At 40.2% G+C, this 14,916-nt stretch overlaps 1 protein-coding gene across 3 annotated transcripts in view; it reads right to left on the minus strand.

The window, feature by feature from the left end:
- The window catches only part of CLIC5 (chloride intracellular channel 5), a 93,870-nt gene that overhangs the window by 16,914 nt on the left and 62,040 nt on the right, over positions 1 to 14,916 (minus strand). For all 3 annotated transcript variants that reach the window (XM_055714297.1, XM_005441547.3, XM_027808678.2), the window contains 3 exons: positions 14,664 to 14,773; positions 14,199 to 14,324; positions 12,754 to 12,860 (listed from right to left, as the gene is read on the minus strand). In XM_055714297.1, the coding sequence (XP_055570272.1) occupies positions 12,754 to 12,860; positions 14,199 to 14,324; positions 14,664 to 14,773 (343 nt within the window). The remainder of the gene's footprint in view (positions 1 to 12,753; positions 12,861 to 14,198; positions 14,325 to 14,663; positions 14,774 to 14,916) is intronic.

The following is a 14,916-nucleotide window of genomic DNA, read 5'->3' on the forward strand; positions in this document are numbered from 1 at the left end:
GGCAGGCTCAAAAGAGTATTGTAACTTTAATCTGTATAGATTAATCCTTCTCACATGGAGGAGCTGTGACTTCAATATGCAGAACCACTGTATTACATATTGAACAGTTTATCTTCCCCACACCCCCCCTTATTTCAATATAACCCCTGATGATTTGAGTGCTGCCTTGATTTCTTCTGTTTAGCCATTTACCATTCAGGTATCTTGTCTAAGCCGGTTATGTAGGTTCCCTCTCTGCTCAGAGGTACTAAGCATCTCCAGAGGACAATTCCTTCCAACTGCCTGAGACACCCGATTTAAGCTGGTGTGACTCACCCCACACATGCCCTTCTCACTGCATGGATTATAGACAAAGCCTAAAGGACTAGCTCAGACTAGACACCTAACTTTCAGGGAGGTGAAGTTAGGCGAGATGAATCCTACTCTTTGAATATAATTTCACAGTTCACCTAAGTGATGTAGGATAACACCTCCCATTTTTTTTAAATTACTTAACTATTAGGGCTCACTCCCCAAAGGGCAAGTACATCACCCATTTGAGCATTGCAACACCCTTTCCAGGCATGTTTCTGCCTTGTAAAATTCCCAGCTCTGAGCAGTTCTATATTGAGAGGCAAATGAGTGGGCAGTCACTATGAGAGTCATTGGAAATGCAGAGGAGAAGGATGGAGGTTGTATGCTCCCATGCATTCAAGGCATTTAGATGCCTAACTCTGGGCCAAAGGGAGTTTCTGGGGTGAGTCACCCGTCCTATTAAAGATCTTCCACTCCAGATAAATAATTCAATATCCACTGGAACAGAGACTTGTGCATGTTCCCACAATAAAGGTAAATACCCATACAAACATGCTGAAAAGTTGTGATCTGCCTGTTTCTACTCACTTAATGAATCAGAAATTGCCTAGCTGGGTACACAGGAGAGAAATGGACTAGTGTCTCTTATTCCTCAACTCTACTTTCCTGTTAGGGGGTTCTTTCAGGGGACAGGGGTTCATATTCATCCTCCAGATCAGTCAGAGCTGGGACTTGAAAGGGGATATTTTACTTCTTCTGGTCAGTGTCCAGGTGAGAATACACCGGGAGTGGAATAAGTCACACCAACACAGATGCACATGTGCAAAGACACACACAACTTTGGCCATAAGCTGCCTTTGAGACATGGTCTAAACCAGGTATAAATAGGTACGTATTTTCCATATATGTTGGCGCATATGTTCTGCATATGTCCAGCGAGACAAATGGAGGTGCTAAATCCTGGGAGCACTACATCCAGGAGTCAGAGGAACATGGAGCTGAAATACACCTGTTAGATACCCACAGCAACCTTAGGAACCCAGACACATCAAAAATCTCTTGATTTACTTACAGATAAGATCCACCTTGCCTAACTCCAGCCATCCAGGCGTTAGGTCATTAGTCCAACCTAGTTGCCCAAGTCTCCTTTACAGATAGCAATGACAGACAAGCTCCTCTAAAGGGAGTTCTCCCAGCTTTAGATCCGTATTTTAAGACAAACCAAACTGCCTTTCAGAAATGTCCCTCTGCAGTGATAACAAAAGAAGCTAGGATTATTGAATGACTAATGTATAAATTTGAGGCAGACTTAGCTGAGATGATCCCTCCTTTATCATGCCTCTTTCCCTCCCTCCCCTCCTCACCCTATCTACAAACCCTTGATGATGTGGATTGATTGATTAGAGCCTCATCCCAAACAGCTTGGGGTATTTTGACAGACCTGTCTCAAAAAGTCCACAGAAGGGATTCCCCAGGTACTCTTTCCCAAGACAGAACACAACGATCCAAGGATTAAGTGGTTACCTGGATTTAAGAGGCCTGAATCTCTTCTTCTCAAGTTTTTCTACATGACCTTATAAAAATTATTTAAATTCTCTGCCTTCCAACTTCCTATATACAAAATAAGGATAATAGTGCTCTTCAGCCACAAACTTTACATTGGTAAAAGCAGTAATGAGCCAGCCATGGACTTAGGTTTCAGGTTAGAGGGGGATAAACAGTAAATGTAACAAAAAGAAGAGGCATCTTCCTATTTTTGTGATACCATCTGTCCTACTCCCAAATTAAACCCAGTGAAACAGGTGAGTGGATAATGTCATTAAAAAGAAAATTAAACACATATTTTTCAACCATCTAGAAAGTTTCTTTTGACTTGTTTCTACTTTTACTCTGAAAACTGAGGTTTCTTCCTTCCCTTTTCATGTTTGGTTTCACAGTGGAGGCAAGAAATAAATGTAATACTTGTAACGTTATCACGAAGAATGCAATTGGAGCACCTTCAAATGCTATTTTTTAAGAAGAAAACCCAGGTGCTCAAATGACACAAAAAGAAGGGTTCATTTCCAAATCTCTTAGGAGTCCACGTGACCCTGAGGGCAGGAAGCAAGTGAATGTAAAACTACTGGCCTACAAGTGCCCCAGGAAGAACAGTGCCTAACTAGCATTTCACAAATCATCGTTACTCTGTAGCAGCACGTAAGTGACAAGCATCATTTCTAAAGCACGTCCCCGAGGGTCTAATCCTGACCTCTGCAACGCTAGGCTTATGCAGGTGTCCCTAAACCAACTGCAGACAAGCAGCAGATGATTTGCATCAGAAACCTGAAAAAAAACACCAATCCCACCATCAAGCCCTTCAGGTTATAAACCCACATATTTAGATGTTATGAGTATGATCACTCTGGTATCTTGATTTTTAAGATGCTGTCTATTTACTCAGAATGTAAAGTTTTGTTTAACTACCAAAGAGCAACAAGATGATTCTGAGACTAACGAAGAAAAACTAACTACATGTTTCTGTATTAAAATAAGAGTGAAGTTAGCTTCTGGTAGAGTGCAACTGGCCTTAGCTACAGTGCTGTGGGGACCCCTTGTGTTCTAATATTTAAGCAAAGATTGTTCCTCTACAGGCTGCTGGCACTTGCGTCTTTAATGTCGATTTCTTTCAAAGCCAGGCATACAGAGGAATAAAGTCAGCTTTTGTTTACACCAGGATAATACTGACTGCATCCCACTGCTTTCAACTTACGTTATTTAACTTCAGCAGTGGTGAAGTCACATGAGAAGGAAACAGCAATGCCTACCTAGCAGCACCTGAGGATGAAGTTTTAAAGTTTATTGAGTTCTAAAATCCCTGAGTTCACTGAGCAAATCTCAGTCTCAAACTGTTTTATTTTATTGTTTCCAGTATTTTCTGCCCTTTGTCTTCAAAAATTGTTACTGAGACAAAAAAAGAAAATGAGACGATGAGATTTACAAATGACTCACATCTTAATTCTTTTCCATTGTTTCTCTGCTTTTGAGATTTTTTTGTTTCAAGCCCCATGAAATGACTTAGGGTTCATCGTGATAATTCCTCAGCTTAACCTCTCTGAAAGGAGCAGAAGCAAAAAGAGTTATAATTATGTCTGGATGTACAAAAAATTTTTCAAGTACTAGTAGGGAGATCATATTCCCTCTGTTGCAACTGTACTGTTGCAAAAAGTATTAAGAACATTTTCCCCCATTCTGGTGTGCCCAGTTAAAAAAGGCATTGGAAATTCCAGCAAGAGGTCAAAGAGGAACAATAATACGGTGCTCAAGGACTGGAAAACAAGCCCTAAAATAGCAGGTTTGAAGACTATTTATTCAGCTTATCAGAGAGAAGGCTGAGAGGCCAATGTGCACGGATGCTCACCTGTGGACAAAACATCTAGGAAGTGTGAGGGAACCCTTCAGCTTTGCTGACAAAGGTGTGAAATGGTCTAATGGCTGGAAATCGGACAAATTCAGTTTCCACGTTGCTAAAGCAATGAACTCTTTAAGGAACAAACAAGGAGAGAGGGGAGGTGATCTTACTTCTTGGGGTGTTTATAATGAGACTAAGAAAAGGCAGGCTTTAATCCAGAAATGGCAGCAATAGGAGAAATTGGGATGGAGGAGGATAGAGTTGCATGGGCAGGTCATGGCACTTTAAAATCCATCAACTGTACCACCATCAATGCCACAGAGAATTCACTACTCAACATTAAGACAATGACTGTAATTAAATCTCATGCCTCAAGACTTAAGATCACTGTAGCTTTTCTCCCAGTATGCAATTAAATCAGAAGTGTTATGGGGCTTAACCACGGTCACTCTCTGCTATAGATGGGAATGGTGGTACCAATGCCTTGGAGGGGTGCAAGATGCTGAGTACATGCCTTCCTCACATGTTTAGAGTTATCCTGATTCCAGGTTAAGGCCCACGAAATATTTGGTTTTCAGCTTTGACTGACTGAATCACCAGGGATTTACTTTTCCCGACAGCGCAAAATATGGACCAGCTATTGCCATCAGCTAGGCATTTCTTATCCAGTAAATTCCCCCCTCAGAGGGGCATTGTGCTCCAAAGACACTTCAGTTTCTTCTAGTCTCTGCCTCTCATGGAAAACAACTTCTGTGCTAAATGATGAAATACTATGTTTGCTCAATGGGCAAAACTGGCTGGGATGTGATTTGCAGATCATAGTAAATAATCCAAAGATCCTTCTAGCCTCAAACTCCATGAAATTCTGATAATTTTTTTCTGCAATCAGAAGAATCAGGATATTTAGACAAGATTTATGTCTCCAGTTCCCATTTAGTCACCTTATTCCCAGCACTGTTTTCAAGCTAAAGGTCAACTATTTAGGACCTGATCTAATAAAGAAAATTAGCAACACTGATTTTCATTTATGTCTCATTATTCTCTTCCCTGTTATTTTATGACGAACATTTGCATGCATAAAACAAAAAGTCTGTTTTGGGAAAAACAGATTCCAGGCCAATCCTTCTCCCTTTGAAGTCATCAACAGTTTTGCAAGCTGACTTCCAGGAGACAGTCACTGAGCTCTCTATCATGTGATCGCTTGCTCTACAATTGCTAAATATAAACCTGTGAACAATCCTCTCAGGCCAATAAGACCAGTTGGGTGCTCAAATCTGGACATTTGCTTATATAAGATTTGGACACTTTACTGAGTAATGCCGTAACTTCATCTGTGTCCTTGCTGTGGGGAACGTATTTAAGATGCACCAAGTATATCGCAGCGAGGGCAGTTACCCACCAGGGCAAAACTGTAGAGCAATGAAGTTAAAACTCAATTCTAAATAATAATGTAATTTAGGCCTCCCATTCCAGCAGCGAGGCGCTTAATTCCTCCCAGGACTGCTGCTGCCAGATTGCTCTAATCCACTTCCAGCTGTGCTACTGCTCCTGTGTGCAAGCATGGGAGCTCGGCTGGGAAACAGAACAAAGCATCCCAGTAAAGCCAGCAGCACTTGGAGGAATATTCAAACACACGGGGGAAATAATTCCCTTTAAAAGAAAAGCGTCTGCCAACTACTGTTCCCATTGCAAGTATTTTAGTCTAGGCCTGGCCTGTGCATATAGGCCCTGATTCAGCGAAGGCTTGAGAACATGACTTAATTTGAGCACATCATTAACCTCATTGACTTCAGTACATATTGTCAACTGTTCTTTAGGGCTTTGCATATTCTGTGTCTTGAACTTATACAAATAGATACATTCTTTCATTTTTTCTCTCCCTGCCTATGGTATGTTATGGCTTCAAAGCTACTTCAGCACAGATGTGTCAGAAAACTATGTCTACTAGTACATTAATTGTAAATATTTACTGTTCCTAGAATGGTTGCATCTAAGACTGCTCATCAGGCATACCGAGTCCCTGCCTTGGCGGGCTTGCAGTCTGATCGCATCTGGACTTACATGGAGTTTTAGTTTTAGTTTTGTATTGTTTTCAAATAGTATTTTCCACATTTCCAGCCGGAAATTTTCATACCTTAATTAGCAAGGTCTTAGAAGAAGGGAAAAACCTAAATGACAGGAAAGTACAGAAACATTCCCAATAATGTACATATTTTTGAGATTAAGATAATGGTTTGTTATCATTTTAGAAAACTGAAAACCTTTTCCTTCCAATGGCATAAAATTTCAGTTCTTAGTTTTGGCAGGTCAATAGATATTGGTCCTTAAGGCTGTCACTGGTATCAGACAGAATATTGATGGTTCTGGGCCTCCAGCCAGCATGATTTTGAGGAGGACTTTCAGAAAGCAAACTTATTTTGAAAACTGCTGTTTCTGAGTATTTTGGAGTCAGTCTTTGATTACTGGGCCGAAAGCAGATAAAGCAATTTAGGACAGATGATAAATGCAACTTACAGCACTACTTAACAAGTTAGCACACAGCTATCACCACTGTTTTAGTGGTCTTTATATGTGTGTTTTTATAAAGAGACAGAGTGGAGAACAGTTTTATTAACATATCATGAGTGAGTTATATGGGTCATCCCAAATGAATGGCAATAAAAGCTTTATATCACACTCACCAACATGTATTTGGTACTTTATGTGCCACAAATGTTGCAGAAAAGCTATTTTACATATGTTTTAAAGACTGGGTATTTTTTATATTAGGGCTGGTTTTGTAAAGCTGCCAGGCACTTTAGCTACTGCGAACCCAACAGTATTCAGCTCAGAGGGAGCCATAAAAACTTGCTTAAAATGTTCTGAAATAGCTTTTTTTGTGCTTCAAAATGCCTAAGTTAAATATCTGTCATCCTGATGTGCTCTACCACAAAGCGAGGTCTTTTCTTTAAAACAATTTTAAAAGCTATTTCTAGTTCTTCCTGGTTGCATGACAGAGAAAACTTAATATCATCACAGCACAGGACAAGCTGTGGCTCATGCTGGGCCTTGGACAGGTGTGGGGGTTTGTCGTGGAAAAGGGAAATTCTGCAACTAAAAAGGAAGAAGGAAAAATTTTAATGGCAAGTTTATACAGACATCATACACATACATATATATATTTATACCTTTATATATATATATATTTTTTATATATATATATATATATATCACCTTGAAATCTCTACAAAAAGCATAAAGCATTAATTGGTCCTGAATTGGAGCCTGATCCAAGATCCCTGTCACAGGAAACTCCCCATTGATACAAGGGCGTTCAAACAGCTTTTCAAACGCACCCTGTTAAAGTCAAGAGGAGCTTTGCCAGGAACTTTGCTGAGCACAGGGTGAAGCCTTCAGGCACAGAATAAGCCAGAAGGATCAAAGACTCAGGACAAGCTGCATCACGTTACAGTTATAAACTGACCACTTTGGATGTGAGAAGCCAGGCTGGGAAGAGGCGAGGGGACTGCCACCCCTTCCCCACCAAGCACGGAGATATGCTCTGGGGAAAGATATTTTGCTCTCCTCCACTGACCTGCTGCTGGAGACCAGAGCAGACCATGTTTGTCAGGATGACACAGGATGACCCACAGCATTGCAAAGCTCCTGCCTCAGCTACATGCATCAGGTCAAGTGCCATGAGGGGTTTGCACCACAGAGCTGTTATTACTGTAAATATTCTGCATAGCTTTTTGGAGTGAACTGGTTTTCTGTTTATCTAAGGAGGCACGTGATGGCTTCTAGAAAGAATCAGAGCACACTGTTCAGCCTGTGCATGTACCTATACTATGGGTCTGACTCTCAGCAGGAGTAACTGCACAGCATCAAACTGATGTAGGCCTATTTATTCCAGCCCTATATGTGTGTGCACATATCTACTGTATACGCACATACACAGCACACGAAGAAAGACATTTTCCACCTCATGCACTTAACCACGAAGTGTGATGTAGCTACTGAAAGAGGTGAACGGTATTTAATCACATGTAAGTTAATGATTTAAATGTGCTTTTATTTTTGGCCTCTTGATGTAAATCCAAACCAGACAAGTGGAGTTCTCTGGTCAGACGGCTGGAAATTCCTCTGCATGAAATCATGTTGGTGGTCTCCCAGCTCAGTGCCTTCTGAAGAGCAGTACAGTGAAATATCCTTCCGTACCACTAATGAATGCGCCCACCCACACTGGACCTGGTGCCCCCTAAGAACTCAATTCAAGAACAACTTTTTAAACTCATAAATGAAATCAAAGGGCTCATTCTATGAGCCAAAGAACTTACAATTTTAGGCAGGACAGTTAATGGGTGCTTACTATAGGTTGTCCCCTTGGTTTGCAGTACACAGGCTCACAAGAAAAAACAAGCAGGATACCAAATATGTACACAGCATTCCAATTAATTAAATTTCATCCTCCTCCAATGAATATATAAATTGTTGCTACCCTGGTTACTGTGCAGAGCTTAAGTGACTGGCTCAGCATCAACCAAAGGAACCAATGTAAGCACAGAAGACCTTGGTTTGCTTTCCTGTGCTCAGACAGGATCTCCTTCTAGGTATTAAACAATCACTAACCAACCCCAAAACTCTCAAATTGGCCATGAAACCTTGAGCCAGAGCATCGAGGAGATAATGTATGACTACTGCCACTAAACTCTCCCAAGGACTCCTGTTCTGTGAATGAGCACTTGTCATTTTAAATCCAAGTGGCAAAGCTTGGTGGCAGCGGCCAGAGAACTGAATAACCCAGTTGTGCTATTGAAGTGAGGCACAGATCTAATTCCACAATGAGATGATTCCTTCAGAAAGGCCTGTTATAAAATTATCAAGTGACACAGGGGGTGGAAGGAATCAAGCCCGTTGTAATTGAACTGACTTGAAATAATAAACGCACACACTTTCTTTAAACACAGCTTGCCACATCCTGAGAATCTGGAATCAATTCCTTCCCTTTCAAGAAGCTTAAAAGTGGTGGGACTTTGATATGGCATGGGTGTGTTTGCTTCTGGGCTTACAGCCCTCGCCAGCCCGTTCCAAACCTTTCAACGTTTTTATATCATAAGACAGAAAAGTTAGGAAAACAAAGATGGAAAAAAAGAATCAGAAATTCAGGGAACTATTAAATCAGGGCAGCCTAGCTGCCAAATACCTTTGGTAAGTAAATGAATCATGATCAATAACATATTGCCATACAGACTTACAGCAGAAGGTTATCACCTGCTTCTGTGCCAGGCATAAAACATAACGGTGTGTGGCTAATGAAATACTGCACAAATACAGGAAAAAAAAGTACTATTTTTCTCTGTAACGTTAAAGCATTTTACTTCAAAGTAATTTTAATTCATCCAGAAAAAACATGATTTTTTTCCATGAAAACTTTGTCAAAATTGATAGGTTACTACGAAACACTTCTCTTTTGATGTTGTGGCCTTTGTTAAGAGGAAACTGTCTTGATAGAAGGAAACCTATTTTGTTAAGGGGATGTTTCAGCCCTGATTGTAAAGCTGCTTGCTTTATGCATTCACATATTTGCCAGCAGAGGGTATCACAATCTTACAGACAGACGTATGTATCATTTTGTCTATTCATTTACATGCAAGAATTCAGACACACATTAAACCAAGAAATCACAAATTTTGTTTTCTTCAGTAATTTCCCCACTATCAGAAAAAAAAAAAAAACCCAAACCCAACCCAAAACATTTTGCTCAGTGCCATCTCACCACCTCTCAGGATGGGGAACACCACAAGGACATAGCCAAATGATGTCATCAGTTGAAGTCTGAAATCATTGCATGACCCTGGCTGTAAAACCTCCTGGGAGGAACACCAGCTTGGGCTTATCTTTGGTGTGCATTAGGTTCTCATTAATTTTCACATCCAGTATCCTCATACTGCATAAATCTCATTAACTATTCCAACCACTTTACACCACTTTTCCACAAAGATGTAATAGCCACAGGCTGTAGTGTGAGCTCACGTTGCTTAGACCTCATGGTCTCTGTTAAACCAGTATGCTATGAAGAATGACCATATATAATTACACCTAACCCACACTTCTCATAGCTAGAGATAGGCTGATGCTACAAATTCACAACCTGATAGCCCATGAATTAATGAATTCACCTCCCTGACTCCCAAGTTAAGAGAACATAATTTAAACAACCTAATGGTTGGAGCTTTAGCTTACTTGGCATCCAGCATTCCCCTATTCCCAACTAAAATAAATTAAGATTTTTTTATATATACATAATGGTCTGGGTTATCCATTCTATTTTTTATTTATTAACAAGTCTTTTTCTATTTATGTATTTTGATCATATGCAACTGATGTCCAGTCACTGGTGTGGCTTTCCAGATTAACCCAAGCACTTGAGTCAGCTGCAGCTAGAAGACAGTATAAAGGATGACTGTAAGACATGTATTATCTTTATCTGAGAGCTGGGGTGTACACTAACTGATTAAGATAACCACAAGCAGCAATCTCTGTTCTTTTTGGATCTCACCTATTCATGATATTCATGACAATATCAATATTCTCACATATTCATATGGAGACAGGGAAGTGGACACTCTCCTAAGTAATTTTATGTTTACAAAATGCTTTTTATTATTAGAGAACTATATGCAACTACTACTGCTGTTATATAGGAAAGATAATGCACAAGAACTGCTGCAAAATGACATGCATCAAATCAGGGCTAGAGCCCCAGATCCCTTTTTGATTGGTGTTGCAATTTTTAAAAATACCTATCAAAAAGAAATAGGTTCATTAGGAAATATGTATACAGTGGTGTTGTCCTTTCTTTTTTGCACTTAGTCTTTTCACTGCTCAAGAAATCTAACCCAACTACCTTTTAATTAACTCATTATCTGCTATCCAAAGCAGCCTTCAGAATAACTGCTCTATGTTCAGATGAACCAGATAGGAAAGTGGGTAAAATGTCCCTGGGATAAAGGAAAAGCTATTCTTTCTTGGCCCCTGAAAACTGAAAGACAATTATTCTGCTGAAAATGAGGTCTGCTTCCCACATGGCCCAAGTCTGTGCTGACAGTCCCAAGGACTCCAAGGTCCTCAGGTACTTTGTTGCTAGAAAAAACATGTACGTACTACTTATACTCTGCACATTTCTGCCTTATTCTCCTTGCACTGCAGCACTCCAGCTGTAAAAAAATAAGCTAAAAACTTTTCTCTACTTCAAAGAGGAAAGCTGTGTATCGGTATGTTCAGCGATTGCAATGTGTCTGGATACCACAAGGGCACAAACCACCTAACAAAATAGAGTGAAGACGTTTGCAGGGAACAAAGATTGTTGCTCTCCTGCAGCTTAACAGCAATTTTCTCTATAACCTTGCTGTGCTAAATTGCCATTGGGATGCATTTTTCTCTTATTTTCAAGAGTACGTAAACCAAGTTTGTTAGGCAGAGCTAGGGAAAGCTCCCATTAATCACAATGCAGCTATTAAAAATGTGGAGACCTGATCATGAAGATTTTGCAGGGTTAGATTCCTTATTATCACAGTAGGGGACATCTGACCTGGAATTCCAGTTCTGCCTATGGCCAGATACAGACACCTCTAGGACAGCCATTAATTACTGGGTTGAGCTGCCAGCCCTTACGAGTCCAGGGATTTGCATATTGCAGAGTCACCGAGAAACGATGTGTTGGGATTATGCATGTGGACAGATACCTGTAGCTGGTTTAGAATGCATGGAGCAGCACAGCTGAGTTTAAGATTTACCGTTGCAGAGCAGACCATAAAAATTCCTTGTAAATGGCCAATATATTTTATTTTCACTGTAACATCTATTTAGTCTAACTCTTAAGTTACCTTCCTTTTACAACTTCCTACAGAGTTTAGCTGAGCACCCCATTAGCACTAGACAAAAAAATAACTTTTTAGCATCCCTGAGAAGCAAAGCACTATAATTATTTCCTTCTGTTAACAACACAACAGTATTAAGGAGCAGATTGTTATCTGACGTAAATCATCATTTACCCATTTTCATCTCATGGGTAAGCCCCAGGCAATGAAATAATCACACAGATGAGCTCTGTGGCCAAGCTGAAACATGAAAAATATCTAGTCTTCTCTGAACGATATGATAGGAGCTCATGGTGTTTAACATGCCTTAGGTCTCTGTCTGTGAAACTAGTAATATAAGGTAAGATGTACATTAGCGAGTGACTGCAAATATTCCATTAGATCATCTCAAGGGATATGGCAATATAAATCCATTAGCTTTTACGGAGCAACAGGAGCTTAGACTAGCTGAAGTCTTGCTGCTCAGAAAGGACAGAAATGTGGAGAAGGGAAGCAATTTCACTAAGACAGAGTAAGATGCGTGTAAATATGCATGGCATCCAGCTTCAGGGTTGAAGGGAGTTATTTCTTTGGACATACAAACAGGTGAGGGGAAGTCTGGAACTTACAGAGTGCAATTACATTTCTTAAAGCCTCATCTTTCATTTAATTATATTTAATGTCTTGATAAAACTCCATTTACATGAGGAAATTAGCTGTAACAGCACAACATAATCATGAGATAAGTGGGCCAGGAGTCTGATGGCCACATCTAACACATTATGAAGGGTCATGACATGAGGTGCTCTCACCCAGCCATTCACTGCTAGATTTTTAGTACTAGCACAGTTCTGGGTCCAGTCAACACACACCCTTCTAAGCAGTGCACGGGCAGGGTAGAGGAGGTGGCACAGGCCACCAGCCACTTCCAGTAATCACTATGGGATCCTGCTCTGGTGATGAAGCTGGGCTGTATGGACAGGAGCCACGTCATGGCAGTTGGTAAAGGGGCTGCCTAACACTCTGTGGCCTGTTTTATTTATTTGTGTAGATGTAGTTAATTCAGCTATGGACATGTGAATTGAGTCCACTGAACCAACCATCTCCAGCTGATCAGCAGCAGTACTTGGTGTCGTATGAACAGTTTACAAAAAAATGAATGGGAGAATGGCAAAATTCCTCCACTCCAAAGCACAAAAACTCCCTGGCACTTTTGGTAATGATCCTACTCACCAGCATTATCCTGCTGCTTGGTATTTTTGATGTATGCAGAAAATTTGGAAAAGATATCAATTCCAGCAGTGTTTGATTCCCGGTGCTTAGCTGCCAGTTTGGGGTACCTGAAAAGGGAGACACAGTGTGGAGAGTAACATCTTGTTACCAGAAAGGTAGTGATGATTACAAACATAATTTACAAGAAGAAAGAAAAAAGCCCTGTACAAGGAACTGCAATTAACACTTGACAACAGCCTGGCAAGTCCCTCTTAATAATATCTGTGTCTGTCAAGGCGGGCGTTTGGATAGTTACACAGGGATGGCTTCATGACAAAGGTAATTGCACTGGTGCTTTATGTTGCCATGATACAAGATACTGTGGCCTTAAATCAGAAGGAAGCATAAATTTCTAGAAAGGTGCAGGGGAGTTTGGCAGTCAGCTCCCTCTATTATGAATGGCAGTTGTGTCTAATTCCCTGCGCTGAAAATGTACTCCAGGATATAATAGCAAGGCACGTTAGTATTACCCAGGTGAAGAAACACAAAGTTTTCAGTCTCTGAATTGTTTTTTATAGACATCTGGTGCAAAGGAATATATCAATTTGAAAGACCAACACAAACTAACAGCTCCTACTGACTTCAGTGGTCTTGGACCAGAGTATAGAAAATTTAAATATCTGCTCTCTTGCCTCAAGACTAGCCTATAGCTGCTGATTCACTTGGAGGTAAAACACTCCATATGGAATCAAGCCAATTTTCATTGATTCATAGATTGTAAGGTCCAAATCACAAGCCAACGATTTTTTTCCCCCATTATCCTTGTATTAAGTCCAAAATGTTTGACTAACTAAGGCATATCTGGTAAATCTAAAACCTTCCTTGGTAGCTTGTTCCAGTGGTTAATCATTCATACAAAAAAAAAAATCTGTGCCTTATTTCTAATCTGAATTAGTTTGATTATAACTTCCAGTCATGGGCTCTTTTCATTTCTTGACTAGAATAATGAGCACTTTTCCGCCTCCAGAGCCTCTCATACTCTGTAATCAGCCCCCTTCCAGCCTTTCTAATACACCGTACAGCTCAGAAACCTCCAGGTTTTCACTGTAAAATGCTTTTCCTGGCACAGATATTTTGTGTGGCAATTCATGGCACCTATTCCAAGTTATTTTTAGCTTCATAAAATGTGGACACCAGACCCCTACAACATTTTTCTAGTATTGGTCTCCTTAATTCTGCATACAAGGGCATCCTGAAATGTGTACAGAGAAAACATTCTGCAGTCATTAGTCATACAAGTACCCTTCACACATGGAAGTCATCTCACTGAAGCCAGCAAGTTTCATAAATAAATATTACTCCTGTAAGTAAAGATTGTAGGAGGGAGTGCTTTTTAGGAACTCCTCTTAGGACATCTTTCATTCCTAGGAAATGGAATATTGACTGAAAAAATCCCAGGTTCTTACTTTGGAGGTGCAAGAGTCTCTTCCAAGAATTCCTCAATCTTGTTAACATCTGTCTTGACTTCTCCATTAAAAGTCAAGAAAGGTGGGTGGGCCCCAGGAGCCAGATTGTGTAGGTCAGCTGGCTTTCTGCAGAGAGAGAAAAAGTCATGAAATCACTGATCTTTATGTTCAGGTGGTTGCACAGATATTTATAGTTCCTACAAAATCAGTTTGCCCTTCTTTTTTTCCCTGTAGTTTGCGGTTAGAAGACTTTGAAACTACCCCAAGCACCCTGTTTAATATAAAAACATTCCACAAGTGAAAAAAAAAAAAACAAAACACAACCCCAAACCTGAATCCCAACTATTTTGTTGTGCACCGCAGACTCTCTAGGCTAGATACAAATCTGATTGAACTTGGTGGGGCCTTTCTATAGGGAAAACACTGGATCAGATAACTCTTTTAAATTAAACTGACAATTTTTACCTTTTCAGGTCAACAGTGGTGACGTTGAACACAACTCCTTTAAGCCACAGGATCATGAAGAGACGCTGGGAGAATGGGCAGTTTCCAATGCTTTCTCCATCTATACCAGCCTGAGGGATGGAAAGAGAGGAAAAATAGATTTCAGACTTGTTAGTCACTTACCTCCCTCAAGATGGAAAATTGGATGTTGAAAGAAAAATAACCCATTTAAAAATAACTGTCAGTGCCTGTTATTTAATACAGTTTATCATCA

Source organism: Falco cherrug, chromosome 6, assembly GCF_023634085.1.
Source record: "Falco cherrug isolate bFalChe1 chromosome 6, bFalChe1.pri, whole genome shotgun sequence".
Classification (NCBI taxonomy): domain Eukaryota; kingdom Metazoa; phylum Chordata; class Aves; order Falconiformes; family Falconidae; genus Falco; species Falco cherrug.